At 47.8% G+C, this 18,984-nt stretch overlaps 5 protein-coding genes across 5 annotated transcripts; 3 read left to right on the top strand and 2 right to left on the bottom strand.

The window, feature by feature from the left end:
- Positions 1-3,266: 3,266 nt before the first annotated feature.
- CCOS01_10906 (uncharacterized protein) lies at positions 3,267-4,135 on the top strand (the record flags this gene model as incomplete). Its single annotated transcript, XM_060459059.1, has 3 exons — positions 3,267-3,360; positions 3,426-3,947; positions 4,005-4,135. 3 exons carry the CDS (start codon positions 3,267-3,269, stop codon positions 4,133-4,135), a joined length of 747 nt encoding a protein of 248 aa, XP_060310861.1.
- Positions 4,136-4,903: 768 nt separating this feature from the next.
- On the top strand, positions 4,904-6,052 carry CCOS01_10905 (NAD dependent epimerase/dehydratase; the record flags this gene model as incomplete). Its single annotated transcript, XM_060459058.1, has 1 exon — positions 4,904-6,052. One exon carries the CDS (start codon positions 4,904-4,906, stop codon positions 6,050-6,052), a length of 1,149 nt encoding a protein of 382 aa, XP_060310860.1.
- Positions 6,053-7,028: 976 nt separating this feature from the next.
- On the bottom strand, positions 7,029-8,613 carry CCOS01_10904 (uncharacterized protein; the record flags this gene model as incomplete). Its single annotated transcript, XM_060459057.1, has 3 exons — positions 7,029-7,924; positions 8,006-8,526; positions 8,585-8,613. The coding sequence occupies 3 exons, from the start codon at positions 8,611-8,613 to the stop codon at positions 7,029-7,031; spliced, it is 1,446 nt and encodes a 481-aa protein (XP_060310859.1).
- Positions 8,614-13,392: 4,779 nt separating this feature from the next.
- On the bottom strand, positions 13,393-15,665 carry CCOS01_10903 (uncharacterized protein; the record flags this gene model as incomplete). Its single annotated transcript, XM_060459056.1, has 6 exons — positions 13,393-13,742; positions 13,810-14,007; positions 14,069-14,134; positions 14,191-14,346; positions 14,403-14,598; positions 14,661-15,665. 6 exons carry the CDS (start codon positions 15,663-15,665, stop codon positions 13,393-13,395), a joined length of 1,971 nt encoding a protein of 656 aa, XP_060310858.1.
- A 798-nt stretch (positions 15,666-16,463) lies between these two features.
- CCOS01_10902 (uncharacterized protein) lies at positions 16,464-18,383 on the top strand (the record flags this gene model as incomplete). The annotated part of the gene is made up of 2 exons (XM_060459055.1): positions 16,464-16,479; positions 16,909-18,383. 2 exons carry the CDS (start codon positions 16,464-16,466, stop codon positions 18,381-18,383), a joined length of 1,491 nt encoding a protein of 496 aa, XP_060310857.1.
- Between the last annotated feature and the right edge of the window lie 601 nt (positions 18,384-18,984).

The following is an 18,984-nucleotide window of genomic DNA, read 5'->3' as shown; positions in this document are numbered from 1 at the left end:
TTAATATTAATATACTAAATTTTAACGTCCGTATTAGCCTAGCTATTTATAATATTCGTATTATTACCTAGCTAAATTTTATATTATTAAAAAGTACTTCGCTAATCTTTAAGCGTACTTATATTAGCTACGATAGCTATAGTATTAAGCTAGCCGAGGGCGCCTAGCCCGAGAGGGGTAAATTTATTAACGGGTATTTTTAGCTTACTAATTACTAACTATATACTAAAAGTAGAGTAGTAGTTTATATATTAATAAGTTTATTTAATAAATTTATTTAGTAAATTTGTTTAGTTTAAATAGAGAGTAGCTTTAGGTAATATTAAAAATAATAAGGATAGAAAGAATCTTTACGAGCTCTAAAAAGTAGTAGATATTAGCTTATTTAGCCCTTTTTTTAAAAACCTCTATATTACTATTAAAGTTTAGAACCTCTATAGTTAAGGAAGGCTACCTCTAACTATTACGGCTAACTATTACGGCTAATTATTATAGCTAACCTCTACTATCGACCTTTTTAACTAGCGCTATTATATAAGTATATTACTTAGCTTATTATTAATAAGTAGCTAAAGAGGGTAGCTTACTTATCCTAAATTATATAATAGTTTTCGTATTAAAATTACTATATTACGTTAAGCACGTACTTAGGGTATATTATATATATTATATAGTTAAAAAGTATACCGTATTATATAATTTTTTTTAAAAGCGTAATCCCGTTAAGGTCGATCTTTTATACCTATAAAGCTAGAAAAAAACCACTATATAGATTAATAATATATTAAGCTTATTTAATATTAATTTTATAAAAAAAGAGAATAAAAAGCTTTAAAAAATAGGATTTATAACGAAACTAAAAGAGGTTTTTATAATAAATAACTTATTAGCGTTTAATAATAGGATTTTTATAATTAAAAAGGAAACTATTATTTTTTAATAAAAGGGGTAGAGTAAAAAAATTAACCTCGTTAACTTAAATATAATTAATATTAAAAAGTAATATAAAACTAAGCTTATATAAGGGGTATATATTATAAGTATATACTAGCCCGAAGTAACTTTTAATTATACTAAAATAGCGTAAATTATAGAACTAAATAAATAAAACGTCGAGGTATTTAATAAGTAGCTTAAATAATAATAAATAAATCTCGATCGAGGCCTCGTTTATTACTTAATTAACTTTATTATTAATAAGCTCTATATTTTTATTAATAAGTTATTTATAAATAATAACGACCTTATTTCGTAATTAGGGTATATTATTATCTTAGTTAATAAGAGTATAAATAAGAGCGAATTTATTATATATAGTAATATAATTTATTACTTATTAATTAAAAATAAGTAGGTAATAAGAAGTATATTAATATTTAAAGTTTATAGTATAGTTAATAATATTAACCTTGCTTATACGATTTTAATAATATTAAAGAGGATTATTAATTAACTTAACTTTTTACTAATCTTAATAGTTATTTATACTAATTCTTATTTATTATATAAATACTTTATTAAATTAGGAATAATAAAAAAAAAGGCTTATAATTAATATTATAGTTTTTAAGTAATTATATAAAAGGCGCGAGATTTTTAAGATTTATTAAATTAATAATAATAATAACCTTATTAACGCTTTTATAAAAGTAATACTTAATAAAGGGTTAAAATAATTCGTAAATAATAGAAAAGTTAATATATAAATAGAAGGATAAGTTATATAAAAAGAGTAAAAAAAAAAAAAAAAAGGAAATAATTTAATAAACGGGCCCGAGGTTAAATTATATCTTTAATTATAATAAGTAAATTAATAAAAAAAAAAAAGTTAATATTAAATTAGAAATTTAATTTAATTACGGTATATAGCTAACTATATAAGGGCTAATTAAGGGCCCTATTTATAATTATCGTAACTAGCTTAACTTATAATTAGAACTTTTTTTTTATATTTATATAAAAATTTATATAGTTTAATTAATCTTTTTATTAACCTACGGTTCGAACTAACTACCCTGTAATAGGGATACTAACACTTTGACGGTCTTTTTAGCTCTTTTAGCATCTTTTATGAACTTGGAGACCTGCTAGAAGACGGATGCGGATAGTTGGACTATACTAGCGATGCTGCCTGTGATAGAGAGAGGATCTGACATTGCGATGGCAAGTTCTGGAAATGGATTCGTTGGCACGGAGGGGGGGGGGGGGCATGAAGTTGTCGAGACCGACAACTTACACCTCAAGGGCGGGGGCATGGCGTGTTTGGCCATGGATACGGCCATTTGGTAGCAATGGGAGGGCACCGGGGCGCGCAGCTGGGCACATTAATAGGTAGATCATGTTGCATGTAATCCCACTCGGCCTGCCTGCATGTCACCCCGCCACTCACTCATCATTTTGATTCGATTATGTTAGCATGGTGCTGCTTAACAGCGACGAGTAGACGTTCTAATAACGTATTTATTCGATATGCTATTTGTTGACCTCTGGTTTTCTGCCCCTTGAGAGGCGCATAAGTGCAGACGTACATAGCAGTGTAAGATCAGTTTATCAGCGTGAAGCAAGTAGGCTACGTCGCATGCTTGGCCATGTGCTAGGATGCATGCCCTCAGACTACCAAGCCGTAAAGCTTTGCGTGCATGGCTTTGAGGTAATACAGGTTTGATTCATCATGAGAACAACTATGCGACCAGTGTTGATGCTTTCCACACCTATGAAATGCAACGGTTTGTGTTGATGTAGCTAAAACGGGCTGCCGTCGACGGCGCTGGACGGACTTTCGGTAGATAGACGGCATCAAGAATGGGTTAAACAGCCCCCAAAGGCAGAGCGGCAATCTCAAGAGTCCGAATTCGTTCACAACCGCATACATAAAGGTGCATATATGCTGAAAGCAGAAGGTGGTGGATCATCACGAGTCAAAAAGATGAGTAATTCGGACTCCGTGTGTGGCTACTTGCCTGATGTTGCACTAAATTTAAGTTGAAGTAATTTCCAGAATACGGGGTCCCGATCCACCCGCATCGCAATTCGGTCCTCGGCCGTGGAGCCGGCCATCGGGCAGCCCGGGGTGGCCCGTGTCTCTTTCCTGATCTGGATGTGTCCCCCGGTCAAAATCGGTCTTGCCGCCGATCAAGGCAGAAACATATCTAGAATCTGGATGCCCATTTGTTGCTGAATCCTGCAGATCACTTTGTCTAGTCCGTCCTTTCGCATCTAACTACCAGTCGTTCGTTTGTTCGTGTTGTTGGTTTTGCCTAGCCAAGATGCGCGTCACTCTTTTATCTCTCGCCCTTTTCACAACATCGGTTCTGTGTCAAGATGCCGATCATGCGTGGCAGACACCAGGATCGAACGATCGTGAGTAGAGAACTCAGCTAGCGGTCCGTAGGTGACATCACGACTAACCTCGGTAACATTCCTAGGCCGCGCCCCATGCCCCCTTCTGAACAGTCTCGCAAACCACGGCTACCTCCCCCGAAACGGCCAAAACATCTCCGTCGACGCACTCATCGAAGGCATGCATACCGGGCTCAACCTCCGCGAGGACGCAAAACTCTTCTTCCGCCTCCAAGGGAACAAAGCTCTCGAGGCATCATCAACCGGAAACAAAGACACCTTCCACCTCAACGACTTGAACAAGCACAATCTTATTGAGCACGACGCGTCGTTGAGTCGAGCGGACATCTACTTTGGCGACAACTGGTCCTTCAACCAGACGATATTTGACGAGACCAAGTCATACTGGCCTTCAGAAACAATCTCCATCAGCGATGCCGCTAAGGCGCTCGTTGCAAGGCAGAAGAGTGCAGAGAAGATCAACCCAGAGTACAAGCTGCCACTTGACGGATACACCAACTCGTTGGGACAAACAGCCATGTATCTTGGTCTTTTTGGGGACTATGACGATGGAAACGCCAACAGGGCCTGGGTTGAGTACTTCTTTGGTAAGTATAGCTTGCTATCGCTGAAGCCCTCGAGAAAGCTAACGTCAACTCCCACAGAGAACGAGAGACTGCCGTTCGAGCTTGGCTGGCAGAGGCGTTCGGATGACGACAAAATCCCTGCCACCGGCATTCTGGCCCTTACTACGAAGGTTGCGGTTCACTATCTTGCAGCAAAGATTGGCCTATAAAAGGCCGCTTCATATTGCGAGGGTTAATAGAAGAATTGTAAACAAGCCATCTACTAGCTTGAATGGACGTCAAGTTCACAAAGTTACCGAAGCGAGGTCCGATCTGTGATCAAACATTCAGGATAAGGCTTGAACTCTAGGCGATCCGAAACCTTGAACCAGCTTCGGCGAATCATAACGAGGTTTACTATCACACAAACCTCGGGCTCGGGATCTTACGACATCAAGCGGAGAGCTTACCAAATTGATGCCCGAAATGTTCCCTACAGTAGAAGTTGGTCATGGGAAAGTCCAAGTGAATGTTGGTGCTGCTCAACCTGTTGGTTCACCAACAACATTCATGCATCACACCATCCTAAACCAGCAAGTGCAACCCTTGGAAGTGGAGAAAGACGTACTGCAATGACACAAAAGCTTGCAGAGTTGGGTCGCGGGAGCGGAGCGCGGAGTCCGGTCCGGCGGCCCCTTGGCGGTGATTGATCGATTGTCTCCAGGGTCCATGGATTCTTCAGCGGCGCCAAGAATCGAGGGTCTGTTGGTTGAGTGTTTTTGAGTGTCTGTGAGCGTTCCTAGCGGTCTGCAATGTTGGGGGACAATGAGGAGCCCCTCCAGTCCGAAGGATGTCTTCTCTACTGCAGTCATCTTTGAAGCTGGTGTGTCCGTCTACCTATGTGAAGGTTGAATTCTTGCTCAGTCTCTAGACGAAACGGCCACCTCATTTGTCTTGAACTGCTAGCTTGAAACTGGCTTCTCATCTATCTAATCATCATGATGGCTTCGAACCCGCCACCAAAGATCCTTCTGAGCGGTGCAACCGGTTACGTTGGCGGGTCTGCCCTCCACTACCTCCTCAAGCACCCTTCTCTCACCTCTATCATCACCTCTTCCTCTCCGATCACGATACCAGTCCGCGGCGGCCCAGACCGCGCAGCAAAACTTACGGACTCATATGGTTCACTTGTGAAGCTTGTGTCCATCGTCTCGTACGACGATACTTTGGCCCTGACAGCCCTTGCCTCTGAGCATGACATCGTGATCAACGCAGGCTCGGGGTTTCACCCACCCTCGGCAGAGGCCTTCGTTCGCGGTCTCGCTAAACGCAAGGATTGGAACGGAGGACGACCGGTCTGGATCATTCACACGTCGGGCGCTTCCAATATCGCCGATAAGCCCTTGACTGGAGTGAACAGGCCAAATGCTGAATATGAGGACGCCTTTGCCGAGAAGGTGTATGAGTTTGAAGAAGCCGAAGACGCCAAAGATCCATACCCTCAAAGAACCGCAGAACTAGTCGTGCTCCGAGTCGGGGACGAACTCGGCGTCAACGCAGTCAGTATTCAATCACCTTGCATCTTCGGGCCCGGCTCAGGGCTCTTCAACAAGGCGGGGTTGATGATCCCCATAATGACGAGCTATGTGCTCAAAAACGGCTGTGGATTGACGTTGGGTGATGAGACGGGCTGTATCGACTACGTTCACGTCTCCGACCTTGCAGACCTCTACGTTCTGTGTGTTCTAGACATCATCGAGCGTGGTGGGGTCAATGTTCCCAAGGGCAAGAAGGGGATTATGTTCCCAGTTGTGGGCAGGACGTTGACGATTGATATCCCGCGAAAGTGTCTTGATATCGCGTTTGCCACTGGAAATCTTCCCAAGAAAGACGGACCGCGGGAGAAGATTGTTAGGAACGTCAGCCTTGAGGAGGCGGCGGAGACGTGTGCTGGGAATATGGATGTTGCTGAGACTGGGTATGCTGGGCATCGTAAAACAAAAGGAACTGTGGCAAGGGAGAAGTTGGGGTGGAAGCCTGTGTATGGGAAGGAAGCTTGGTGTAAAGACTTTGAGACGGAGTTGAGGGCTGCTTTGGATGGGCAGAGGCCGCACACAATGGGGAACTGTATCGCTGGTACGAAGTGAGGTAAGTATGAAGACTTCTCAAAACACTTGCCGAAATATTCGGCTCGAGCGAAAATGAAGAACTCGAGTTCACGTCTGATCGCTAGGCGAAACAACAATGAAGCGACGAAATTGATTGTGAGGTGCACTCGTACATGAAATTGCAATGCTGCTCAAGCTGGATCTTCATCGCATGCCATGCAGATCCCGGCGTCACCTGTGTAGGTGGTGTTGATGTGAAGTCGTGTCCTGCTGCACTCAATAGTCTGCCATTCCGTCTCATAGTAGCCACAGCCGCAAGAGTAATGCATCCGCCATCGTTGTTTACACATATCTGAAGGTCTTGGCAATTTTGAAAACCAAGTTATTAGCATTGTTTCGAGCAGCTTGTCTGATCGCCGTGGATGATGACTCTCGAGACTTACGAAGGAAGAGGCAGGACGGCACTTCGAAAAGCGGATGTTTGTGCAGATGTTTGTGTTGTTGATTGTGGTTTCACGATAGTTACTAGAGCTCCACGTGAAGTCGCGGCAGGAGAGATGCTAGGTGCCAAAGGCCACATTTTCGGTGAGAGCCTGATTCTTCTGCCGAGCGATGATTTCAGCCACCTAGATTCCTGTGATAGTGATGATGATCATCTGACACATATCGAGCACTGTGTTGATTGGTTGCTTCATTGACAATCAGCAGTGGCGCGCCCGTAATGGCTGCACAATGGTAGTCTCATGACATCTGAGGCACGCCAGCCGGTGTTACTACCGATGAGAACTTAATGATGTTCCTGGGCAAGCTTGGGGCGTCAGATCATTGTCAACGAGTCTCATCAGATCTCGTGTAACCTCAATTTTGTATGTACGGTTTGGTATGTTCGCTCAATATGCACACTCGAAACAGGTATTTAACACTATGGTATCGGGTTTTGCGGTGTCGCAGGCGTGGGGGTGTAAGTAACTAGTCGCAGCAACCATGTCCTTTTTGCTCATTTGTACAAGTCCAATTATTTCAAACCTCCAAACTTGATACACTTCTCGATCCAGCCCTTGCGCGGAGTCTCGGGCGGCGCTTGTTGCTGGTGTTGAGGCGGGTTGTTTACGCCACCGCCCCAGCTGCGCCAGGTGCTTTCGGTCGCTTCGGTCGGGGCCATGGAGACGCCGCGCTCGCCGAAGACGACCGGTGGTGGGTCCTGAAGCCACGGAGCTGCCGGGGCTTGCTGTTGACCGGGTTGCTGGGGTGGCTGAGTTTGGTACAGAGATAAGAGGGAGTTGGTGTTGTAATCGGTTGAAGGGGTCCCGGTATCGTAATGGCTAGACGGCGCATAGCGCTGCTGAGGCGGAGGAGCAAGACCGGATTGTTGCACTTGATCGGTGCTGCGGTAGGCGTCTGGTACATTGGGGACTGGCGGGGTGTTGACATTGTTCGTGCTGGCGCCGAAGCCGCTGCGGGTGGAATACATGCTGCTCCGGCCGGACATCGGGTTCAACTTGAGCGGGTGGTGGCGACGGATCCAGCTGGCGATGGAGTTTCGGACGTTGGGCTGGGCGACAGGCGCGGGCTCGAGAATCGGGAGCTGGCGAGCCGGATCGTATCTCTTCTCGTCGAGGTAGCCTTGGGGTGTAAGCGAGTTGCGGTCGTTACCGTACGTTCCGTTTCCTGCACTGCCATTCTCTGCGGCGTAGGCGTGGCCCATGAGTTCGGCAAAGATGCTTGAGGGTGAGCGGCGGGATGGACGGGCGGCAGGCATGGTGGGAGGTGAGAAGGTTGATGAGGGATCCCAATATTGATGATTGTCGGGAGAGATGCTTCGTTCGTAGAGGTGGCGTGCTTGACGGCGCTTTCGGTAGCGGAGGCACCACCAGATGCCGACGCCAATGACGAGGAAGAGGGCAGCGATGGCTGTGAGTGCGGTTAGATTAGGTCTTCGTCAAGACGTGGCGTCGACCCTCGACGGCAGTGATGAGCTGTTAGATAACATACCAATGGTCCCAAACGCAATCGCAGTCGGCGTCCATCCAATGTCATCAGACCTGTCGTTCCCTAGGCCCGTCTCATTGCCTCCCCTGGTCGTACCCCCTGTCGGTTGCGAATCGAAGCTGGTGGTACTGCGGCTGTTCGGGATGGCAGTGGGAAGAGTCTTAGTTGAGCTTGATGATTCAGTCGTGGTGCTAATGGAGGAAGCAAAAGGCGTAGCTCCGGTTTCTCCGCGTTGCGGGCCGCGCGGAGGCTCAGTCGGTCTCGGGAACTCAGTGGACGTGGGCGAGGGGGAATCGCTCGATGTGCTGCTCTCCGTATCTGTCGGGTTGGCGGGGTTGAGAACGGCAGGCGGAGCCACTCCAACCGCCGGTGGCGGAGGGGGCGCCGTTGGTCTCGCGCCGGGTGGAAATGTGGTGCTCTTGGGCGACGGGGAATCTTCATCGTCGGATGAGATTTCGCCCTTGTCATCGCGGACCTCAATCTGCAGATCGTCTCTGATGTATCTCGGGCGGCGAATCGCGCGCCTATGCGTTCACTTAGTCTCGCCATCACTTATTCTGCCTTTCAGAATTGATAACCTACCTCCTGAGAGTGCCCATAGGAGAGACCATTTTGAGTTTGGTAATGAGTAAACAGTTAGGTTGGTACGTTGATTGTTGGTCAAGTGCTAATAAATCCGAGTCTACGGTCGAGGGAAAAGTCACAAAAGTATGAAACTAGGTCGTCGAGACACAGATTTGATGAAGCAGCGCAGCTGAGAGGGAGACCGAATGGAAAAGAAAAGGGCACTGCCCGCGAAGAGAAGGTAGAGAAGGTGAAGAAGGCGACGAAGAGAAACTTGCAGATTCAAGAAAGAAGTTTCAAGTCATCTTGGCCTTGAATCGAAAGGAGGGGGAAAGAGTGACGTTCCCAGAGTTGTTGGTAGCCGAACGACGTGAAGGGTTAACGTACAGAAGAACCTCCAAGAGGGCTTCGAAAGGAAGAAACAGGGACGTCTTTACTTTTTGGTCTCGTCTTTTCCATCCACCCTTGCAACGTTGCCAGCTCCTCTGGGCCTGTCTAGAGCCCGTGCAGCCGCTGTCTTGTCCATGTCATTGCGTCAGGAAGCGCTGTTGCTGCGAACACCCACACCACCCATTCACTGTGCCATCCCTGGTTTTGGGGGGCAGTGTGGCAGTCTGGCAGAGAGAAGTTGGGATTGTTTGCCTTTCCTCTGCTCCTCTCCGTGTGGGTTGAGGTTACTTGGCGGAGGAGACTGGAGGAGCAGCCCGCAACCTTTCCAAACCTTGCCTGTCGCCAAGAGACGAACAATGCGGACAAGTGCAACCGAGGAGGCAGCACGAGGCAAGAAGAGGCGAGTAATGGAACACTGGCGCCGATGTTTCTCAGTTTCAGAGTTGTCTGCCAAGAGGTCCGAAAACGACTTCGTGCGACAAACCCTCCGCCCTTGCCCTTGCTCTCCCTACAACCTCAAGCCACTTGCGTGCCATCCAGCTTTGCTACCCTACCATTTCTCGCATTCCTCAGCCAAGGGTTCAGGGTTCTAGGGGGGCCCGGTCCCCGTCTCTCCCGCCAAGATGTCCCGCTGTCTGCCGTCTTTCCGGCCCCCGATTCGCCAGCTTCCACTCAAAGTCTCCAGCGGCTTCGAAGCCGATGTGGGCGGCCCGGCCGGGACCATTTCCTCGATTCCTTTTAGTCTCCCATTGTCCTCCTCCCCGATTGAGGCTGGAAGGAGGCTCAGTTCTCCTCTCATCAGTCTGCTAGAGGCTTGTGTCTTCGACGTGACCAGGGGTGATGTTTAGTCAACATTCAACATCGACATGGTTCCTTCGCCAAAGGTGAGAACCGCACCGTTTCAGAATGTCTTTCGTCCCCGCCCACGCCGTGGCCGCCAGTGCCTGAAAGATTAGATCGGCCGTCCCGGGTTGAGCTTTTCTTGGTGACGGAGGATTGCACGTCAAACGGCCCCTTTTACCCTCAAGATCCGCCAATCAATCTCGCAAGCCTGCTCCTTCAAGTCCATTTGAAGTCTTTCAGACTGGCACGGTGAAAGAAAATCCTCCGCATTTCGATCGTCAGCGAGTCACGTTTCCAGGGTGTGCTGGTTTGACTTGAGGGCGCAAAAGCCAGTTCGGGAAACCTAAGTTCCTACCCAGGGAGAGTGATGAAAAGGTTGAACTCTTCCAGCCAAGAAGACCAACCTGCAAAAGCCAAGTTAATTTGACAAATTGATGCGCGAATGCACAAAAGACTGAAGAAGAGAGCTCCTCTCGAAGCTGGGGCGAAAGCTCAAACCAACCTTTAATCAACCGAAATTCCACAGACCATTGGCTCCCCCGTTCAATTTAGTTCGAACGAACGAACTCACCCCCAGAACTCTGCTCTGCTTTTGTCAAACCTTCCGATGTCTGCTTCCTTTTCGTTGACACCTTACGGTTGAGCTTCAATTGTTGATGATCAAGAAGGATGATTCATCCTTTCTGCCGTTTGTCGATCGTGTTCGTTTGCGCATTCTCGAACAGCGCCACCCGCTGCACAACGCAAGCGCGCATTAGCCAGCCCGGGGATCAGCAGTTTGAACTACGAGCGATCCCCCTTCTGCTGGTGGCCGCGTTGCACCATTGAAGGAAAGGGAACGGAGGATTAATAACCATAAGGCTCTCGCCCCTGAATGAGGTTCCTGCCGGTTCTCTTTACGCGTTGCACTGGCTTCATCTACTCGATTCCGCTAGCATTGCTTGACGTCGTCCGGAGTGTCCTTCCACGGGGAGATAGACAGCTTTTCATGAACTTGAGACGGTGGTGGGCAAATGACCCCGTCAAGCTCGAAAGCTTGGCCTTTCCCGATTGTGCAGCGCTTGAAAGGGGCGCGGCAGAGAGTGGGCTCCGTTTAATCTACAGGTGAGGCAACCTTAAATGCCTACCCCGAGTCAATCCCACCGGATATCGTGCTCGTAATACTGGGCCCTGCGGACTTGTAGGGGACGGTTAGCGCTCGGGCGATGCAATTTCCAGTATGGTCGGCCGGTCACTTCATCTCGCCATCTAAGCTTAAAAGCCTGTTGATATTGATCAACAGACTTTCGACTAGGAGTCGCGCGCCCACATACCGGATCGTCGTGAAGCCGGCAAGTAGATGCCAGAATGGTAGAGTACGCATCATTCGATGCTCTTGATCCGCAAGACTTTTCAACACTGTCGCAAACCAGATGGCCGTCGCAGCATGTTCCGTCGAGCTACGCAAACGCAGCGGGCTTTATGATTCGAAGTTTTTGTCCTCATAGCTACTTTAGTATTCACGACAACGTGGTCAATGGGCCATCCCCTTTATGATCTCACCTAGAAGAAAATTTTGGTCTAGCCCGGACAGCAGCTTATTTCTAGTTGTTTATCGAATGTAATGTGCCAGTGGCCGATCCGTGGGATAGCCCACATGGATCGATCTCCATTTATCGACTCCAAGATGTCAATAGCCTACATGCAACTACATCTAATGAAATGCTACTACCATGAAATGCACGTGAAGAGGTCACAAGCAGCAACCCGGGCTGACTGTGTCAGCCAGAACCCGCCAGATCATGCGTCCAAACTCCAGATGGTCCATACCAAATGTCGTAATGGTGTGACCACGAGTACCTGACTGATATCGTGTGTATGGTAGCTGAAGCAATATGTTCAAGTAGGCTGCCGGACAGTGTGGTGTTGTCGACAGGTGATTCGTCAATAGCAAGTCCAGTCTCACTTGCATTCAGCCTGTTCTATATTGTTGAAACAGGCTAGGGAGTAGTGGCTTTGTGGGTGCCAAGTATGACAGTTTCTCCTGCAGAGAGAAGTTCCCAATTTACTTCTTCGGAGTGTGAAGAAGTTATTTGATCGAAGAAAAAGGTAAGGTGTCCAGGACTCGCAGATTGATGGCCAAGAGATGTTTCAACTTCCAACTGACACTCCCGATATATCTCCCAAGCAACTCTCACTTATATTTCAACAGAGCCTCAAGAATCCAGTTGTGCTAAAAGGTGCCTCTCGCAAACTGAGATTCTCAATTAAGTTCTCGTATACCATAACTAGAAACAGGAGCACTGCTCTCGCGAACGATGAGTCTTCAACCAGCCGTACTCAAAATCCCCACTGGCGTGCGCCATTCTTGATGGTCGGGTCTGCGATACTCACCGAGACACATGAGCTCCACGAGTCTAAGAACAAAGCATCTTCTACTGAAGCAATCACAGGAACGGTGAAGAACGCCACCTACGATTAGTTCATTGCAATCTATGGGCCTACCAAAGAAACCTTTAACCATGGTTCACTTCTGAAAGTCCTGCCAGAGTTGTTTCAGAACGCCACCATTTCCATGGCCAGCATACCTTCTCTTCGGTCATGACTACTCTTCACTATTGCCATCGTTGCTTTACTGCGGTGCTAACTGGACATGCAACGAATAAGATTCTTCCAATCCCAGCAGCCCTACAGAAGTTCTAGTGACTTCTGTCTATAGAATGATTTCTACATCTACGAGCCCAAAAAGCTCTGGCTACCAGATGGACTTACCATTGGTGCGACAGCAATTACGGCAGTGACGGGACTCTGGTCTTCCTACGTTTGGAGCCTCTTTTACCTCTAACCTTTCGACGATACTGCGGGTGACGATAAATGCTGATTTGAAGACTGAGATTACTGAACCAGGATTGCGGGACAAAGTCCGCTGCCGAAAGAGTTAAGTTGAGCGACGGTCGGGTTATGCCGAAAGACGAAAGTTGATCACAAGGGTACAAGCGCTTACAATCTCGTAGAGAAAGGTCTAGATGGCAATGCGAGAGCCATCAGGTGCGTTGAAGAGATATCGGCCTGAGAGATTCAGATAGGGCAATGTTGCAGCTCGAAGATGGAGATGGCACAGACTGATCAACTAATAGATATTGGGGGATTTGAGAAAAAGGGGCTACGGAAGGCATCACGTTAGTGCTTGGGTTCTACTTAGGGGAATCGTCCATCACTTGGCGTTCCCACGTAGTATGCATGAAGAGGATGCAGAGCTTAGGTATACGAATGTTTGCGGCTACCTCATGGAATGTAGCACAAGTCCCAATGAGCTTCCACAAGATTATGACATCACTCAGAGTATCATGGACTAAGATTCATCGGGACGAAAAAACGTGAGCCAGTATTCTACATGTCCAAGTGGTCACTGCGCTTGTCTTGTAGCATGAAACTGCTGCACCATGCTGTTGACATCGTGCATAGATAAAGATTAAGGGGTACTTGAGGCTCTATAGATATAATTGATATGAAGTCATTACACTCAGGATACGATCTTGTCTGCAACTGCATAGCATAACTGCATGAATTGTGAACAACATTATGACTGAGACTAACGGTGTCTATGTGTACATCTAAGTGGTCTTCGATGCTGTGAGAATATCTAAAACAACCCGTAGTTGAGTCATCGATACAGGCTCCTTTGCTTTACGTGCCATGAGTATGCCTGACTTGAGAGCATTCTTAATCTCCCTTCCATTGACATCAACCTCTGCCAATGACTGGAAGTCAGCTTCGATAAGACCGTGCTTAATCTTGTTCTCCTTCAGCAGATTCTCCCAAAGGCTCTTGCGGGCCTCGATAGTCAGCCCGGGAAGCCTGATGTTGATGTGAATGCGCGACTTGATTGCCTCGTCAATAACTGCAGCGCGATTTGTGGTAATGATCAGAGTGCCTGCGTAGTATTCTAGAAGTTGAAGGAAGACTTGGACAATGTTAGCTCTCAAAGTGCGGTCTTTGTAGAGTCCACTAGTGGTTCCAGAGCAACTTACTGGAGACCAATCTATTGCGGTGAAGATCAGATGTCGTCCGCTTCTCAAGAAAGACATCGCCCTCGTCGAGTAGCAGTACAGCGTCCCACTTAGACGCGATGTCTAACACTAGCTTCAGCCTTGCCTCAAGCTCTTCGGCATCGAATCCCAGTTGGCCAGCGCTGACTGCGTATAGAGGAGCGCGCATCTTTTCGGCCACTGGAGAGACTGTCAGCTGAATCGCGTTATGCCAAACAACATGGGGGTTCAGGAAACCTACCGACTTCGGCTGTCAGTGTCTTGCCAACACCTGTGTCGCCACTGAGGAGGAGAACCAAGCCCTGGCCTGGTCATAATTAGCCTACGTCCTTCATTCTTCACCCATATGAATACTTGTCGTACCCTTCTGCTCGATGAAATCATCAAAGCCATCTTCAGCGAGCATCTGCTCCTCAACCAGAGATAGCAAGAGATCTTTGTACCCATTGGGGAGGATGAGGTTCGATGCGCAGGTGTCGTTCCATTCAATTTCGCCGACATCATCGACAGTGAACTTGGCTACAAAGTCTTGTCAATTCAAAACTCCTTTTGCAAAGTTGGCAAGCGATACTCACCCCAAGCCTTTGATTTCAAGGAGTACCCCCGAACTGTACTTCCGCACAACAAAAACTCGCTATCCCTGACTAGTTTGAAAGATCTTGCAAATGAAGTCACGTCATTTTGGTCTGAACTCAAGGGTCTCAGAAACACGGCCTTAGCAGGGTTGTTATCGTCGAATGTCTCGGGGTCAATGATAATACGCCCGGTTGACTGCCGAATGTCTTAGCAACGAGTAAGGTGGGAAAAGAGATCAGGGCGGGCGACTAGCATACCTTTCTTGGCAGCCAAGCGTCTTTGCGCCCAATGTGCCACTCTTGACCGTTGCACTTCTTGTGATGGAAGCCAGAGAGCTCTGCAAAGCGCCTTCCTCGACGAACCAGAATTTCCTTGATCCCCTCTGCCTCTGGGTTGTACTTGAGAGGGCTGACAGGTAAGCTCGCGATTGATGCTGCGTCCTTGAAGCCAGGTATTTCCAAGCATGTGCCTGCAAGTCCAAAAGTCTTGCCATCCGTGTCGATGAAGTCACATTTGAGCCGGTAACCCTCTTTCGAGTATGCACCATTGAGAGCTCTCACAGCAACAGCCTGTCCCAAATCGTCTACGGCGAGACAGATCTCGCCACGAGGAAAGATTGTCCAGAGAAGGGGATATGTGATCAAGCTATTAGACAGGAGGTCGTTCACCTCGTCGAAGAAGTCGCCTAGTTCTGTGGACAAGACTTCGTAAAGCAACTTGAAATGCTGCAAATCATCCTTGTCTTCTGACTTCTTAAACATTTCTGTCATCGCCGCCCATTGGTGAAAGACGTTCTCAAAAGGCCGCTCAAGAACGAAATCCCTAGAAGTGATGGCGGAACCAGTGCCGCGGAGGACGTCTCGCAAAGTATCCTTCAATTGCTCGCTGTGCACCAAGATGGAATGCAATGAAAGCGACTTTTCCTTTTCATGGTCTCGGTTGCGGCGAACTGTGATGACTGTGCCGGTCGCAGCCTCCTTCTTGTTCTCTGGTTCTTCTTCAACCCAGTTGATGCAGCAGTTGCATTCCTTCTTGCCTTCATAAAGATTTTGGACGGCTTTCTTGCTGGGCTCATCGTCTTCGCCGGAATTGGAGTCCCTATCAGAGTCATCGTCGGTGTCTTGTTGGGCGGAGGGGTCAGACTTTGGAACGTTCTCTGAGCTGGATTCTGACTCTCGTTTCTCAACTGCTGTTCCGAGCTTGTTGGTTGTCTGTCCGGTGCTCAGAAGCGGCTCGCCGCCTGGAGGCTTGAGTTCTGCCATGATATCCTCTAAAGTTACTCAAGCAAATTTATGTGTTGTCAGTTCTTGCGTTTGGAAAAATGAAAAGAGCAAGAATTTGCTGGTAGAAAATGCCCTTTTTCAGCAATCTCTTTGCAGTCTTTCCGATTCATTCGAGATCAGGCTGCCTTACGCGCCTATGATGGCGACCTGAGATTGATGCCGCCAGCTGCTTACTCTGCATAGATACGGGGACTGGGCCACTGTCAATCATCGCCGCGGCAGAAAACAGAGATCTTTCCCCTTTTGCTTGAACTTCATTGGCTTACTTTTGGTCATTTCGTGAATGTGGCGGCAGCTTGCAGTAGTGTGTTTTCGTCACAAGCAGCCATTCGCTTCTGATCATGCGACAGAATGCATGTCAGACGTGGCAAGGCAGACAGTTGAGTACTCAGCCACAGGCTTGCCTGTACAAACTGGTTTTCTTTGGAAGATTGCAAATCTCGCCTACAGCTGTCTAAGATGAGTTTCTGGGCTCCTGATACTCGTACCGACACGAGACACTTAGTATCTGTCCACATGTAAGCTCCCCCGTCTGGCTTCCTGTTCACCTCATTTCCAATCTTTAGCATCTCTTGACTAATTTTGTAGTGATCCCGCATCTCAAGTAGCCATATATTGAGGTTGGAACTTTGTCATTTCATATTGGCTCATCATGTCACTTTCAGCGAATGTCGCCGCCGATAGTCTTCCGTTCTTGCAGTATGCGCCGCTTAACTGCGAGAGATCAATCCGCATTGTCATTTTGAGTCCATCAATCGAGTTGGACGACCTAATTCAATGCGCTTTGAGAGAGGTACGACTAGGAAGCTCATCGCAGGAGACAACACCATACGAAGCGCTCTCGTACGTCTGGGGCGGGAGACGTGGCGAGCACCCGATACGGTGCAACGGTTGCCGTGTTGACGTCACGAAGAACTGTTTAGAGGCTTTGCGTCATTTGCGGTATTCCGATCGAGAACGTTTGCTCTGGATTGATGCAATCTGTATCGACCAGTCCAGTATTCCGGAGAAAAACGTCCAGGTGGCTTTGATGGGAGATGTGTACAGATTCGCCGCGCGCACAGTTGTTTGGATTGGTACAGATGAGTCACCCGGTAACTTACTGCTCTCATTGTTTCGACGATGTAGATGGGTGGGACTCTTGCTGAGAGCTTCGTCGGAGGCAAAGCGCTCGACACCGCGACGTGAGTTATACTTCTTACGCACGACCTTGCGGAACCAGCCGTGAAGGCCGCAATTGCCGTGCTTGTTCTTGGAGCTGAGACTTATACGAACGCAGTTCCAAGCAGAAACGTCTTAAAAGCCATCGAGCTTCTGATCAAGGTCCCTTGGTTTACAAGGACATGGACGCTGCAAGAACTATGCTTATCTGAGCATGTGGTTGTCACGCTAGGAAAATCTTCCCTTTCTTGGGAATCTCTGAATGCGTGTCTAAAGCACTGGATTACTCTCGCGGGTCGCAAGTTTGGCCACCGAACAAACGAGTTTGATTTAGTCAATCTCGCAGACAGCTTCGGGATGAAAATGAATTATCGCTCAGTCTTACTCGGAGAGAAGCAGGAAAACTCGAATATCCCAAAGCTGACCTCTGCATATCTCGCAACCCGGTTGATAAAGACGATCAGAAGGAGAAATGCAATGGACAAACGCGACCAGAGCTTTTCACTCTATAACCTTCTCGGAAGGCTCGGTATCAGCGTGCCGAATCCGGATTACACGAAACCCGTCACTAGAGTATATGAGGACCTCGCATTGGCTCTCTGCCTTCATTCGGGTTCATTTTGGGTTTTGCATATGGGGTCTAGCGAAGACAAAGTAGACGGACTGCCATCATGGGTTCCAGACTTCAGCCAATTCAGCCCTGGAGGTTTTAAAGATCAGTGGGACCTGCTTTCGAATCCTCCACCGATCATCGCTGAAGAGGTTTCGGCAATTGGCCTCTTACAAAGCGGACGCAACACCGGACAATTATTAATCAGGGCTCGACGCCTGCCGCCTGTGACAATGATTAGCGGATCCCATGTACCAAACGCACGATACCTTTCAACGACGGTGAATTATGGCGAAGATATCAAAGATCTAGTTTTACCCGCAGTAGCTCAATGGTTTCTCTTTGCTGAGAGCCTAGAATTCTTTCCGTCTCGAAGACGTGGTGCCGAAGCCTTACTTGCTCTCATCGCGAGTCTAGCAACCGAAAAGACAAGCGACGATGAATTCAAACCCAAGGCGGATATCACACAGACTTGGTGGGCAAACTTCTACAAGGGGCTCATGATGGGTTTCACTGCCGAAGGACAACGGTCGACAAAAAAACTAGTCAAATCCGCTTCTCGGCGTGGACGATGCGTGAGCGCGCATGGAGGCTGCGAGAGACCCAATGCACAGTCCATTGGCTGGTCAATGATGAACGAGAATATGACAGACATTGACACCACGTCTAGAGTCCTGCTGGCTTGTCAGGGCCTGAGCCTTTGCCTGGTTGGCCAGGGCATGCTGGCAGTGTGCGACGGCCCAGTCCAAACCGGTGACGTGCCGGTGTTCGGGGCCGGGTTAATGGAAGAGCTGATTCTCCGACCACGAGGCGAGGAGTTCGAAGTGGTCGGAACTGCTCGTATCCTGAACTTCGAGGATGACGAAATCCCAAAGCCGTTTTCTGGGTTGGACGATGACAGGTTGGAGACTTTGACTTTAGTCTAGGGGACCGCTGTCAACTAAGCCCTGCTTCCCCCCTTCCCTGCCATGGGTTGATCATTTCACGGATCGGAATTAGACCATATAAATGCCCTGCTAAAGGAAACAAAGCCTGTGCGAGTTGTGAAACGAAAACGAGAAAGAGTTGAGACGGTCTGGGTAGAGTCAAGGTTGTATCAACATTGAATCGGGAAACTCATTCGATGACATGATATGGGGGAGTCCGAGCTGATAATGCCTGACTCGGCGATATCCCCTCACGTCACATTCGTGGTCTAACTGTTCTATACCTCGATATTACCAAGGGAATCCAACATGACGGAGAATGCATGGACGTAGGAACATTAGGTAGAATGTCAGGTCGTCAAGGGCTGCAGCCAAGCACCTAGTGACCGTTGCATTATTGAGTCGGCGGTATGGATGCAATGTCGTCTTGAAAACCGAGCCGGTGGGAGTAAGAAGATAACATATCCAGCATATCCAACTCAAGTGGTCTGAATCGTCTGGACTTTCGGTACCTGAAACTAGAACTCGAACTAAGTTGCTTCTTTAGGGAACCGATATGAAATGCATGTGGCTCGCATTACCAAATCGCGCAGCTCGCCGG

Source organism: Colletotrichum costaricense (assembly GCF_030867565.1).
Source record: "Colletotrichum costaricense strain IMI 309622 chromosome Unknown Scaffold_11.1, whole genome shotgun sequence".
In the NCBI taxonomy this organism is placed as follows: Eukaryota; Fungi; Ascomycota; class Sordariomycetes; order Glomerellales; family Glomerellaceae; genus Colletotrichum; species Colletotrichum costaricense.
Note: the sequence above shows the minus strand (reverse complement) of the source record. Positions and strands in the feature narration are given on the sequence as shown.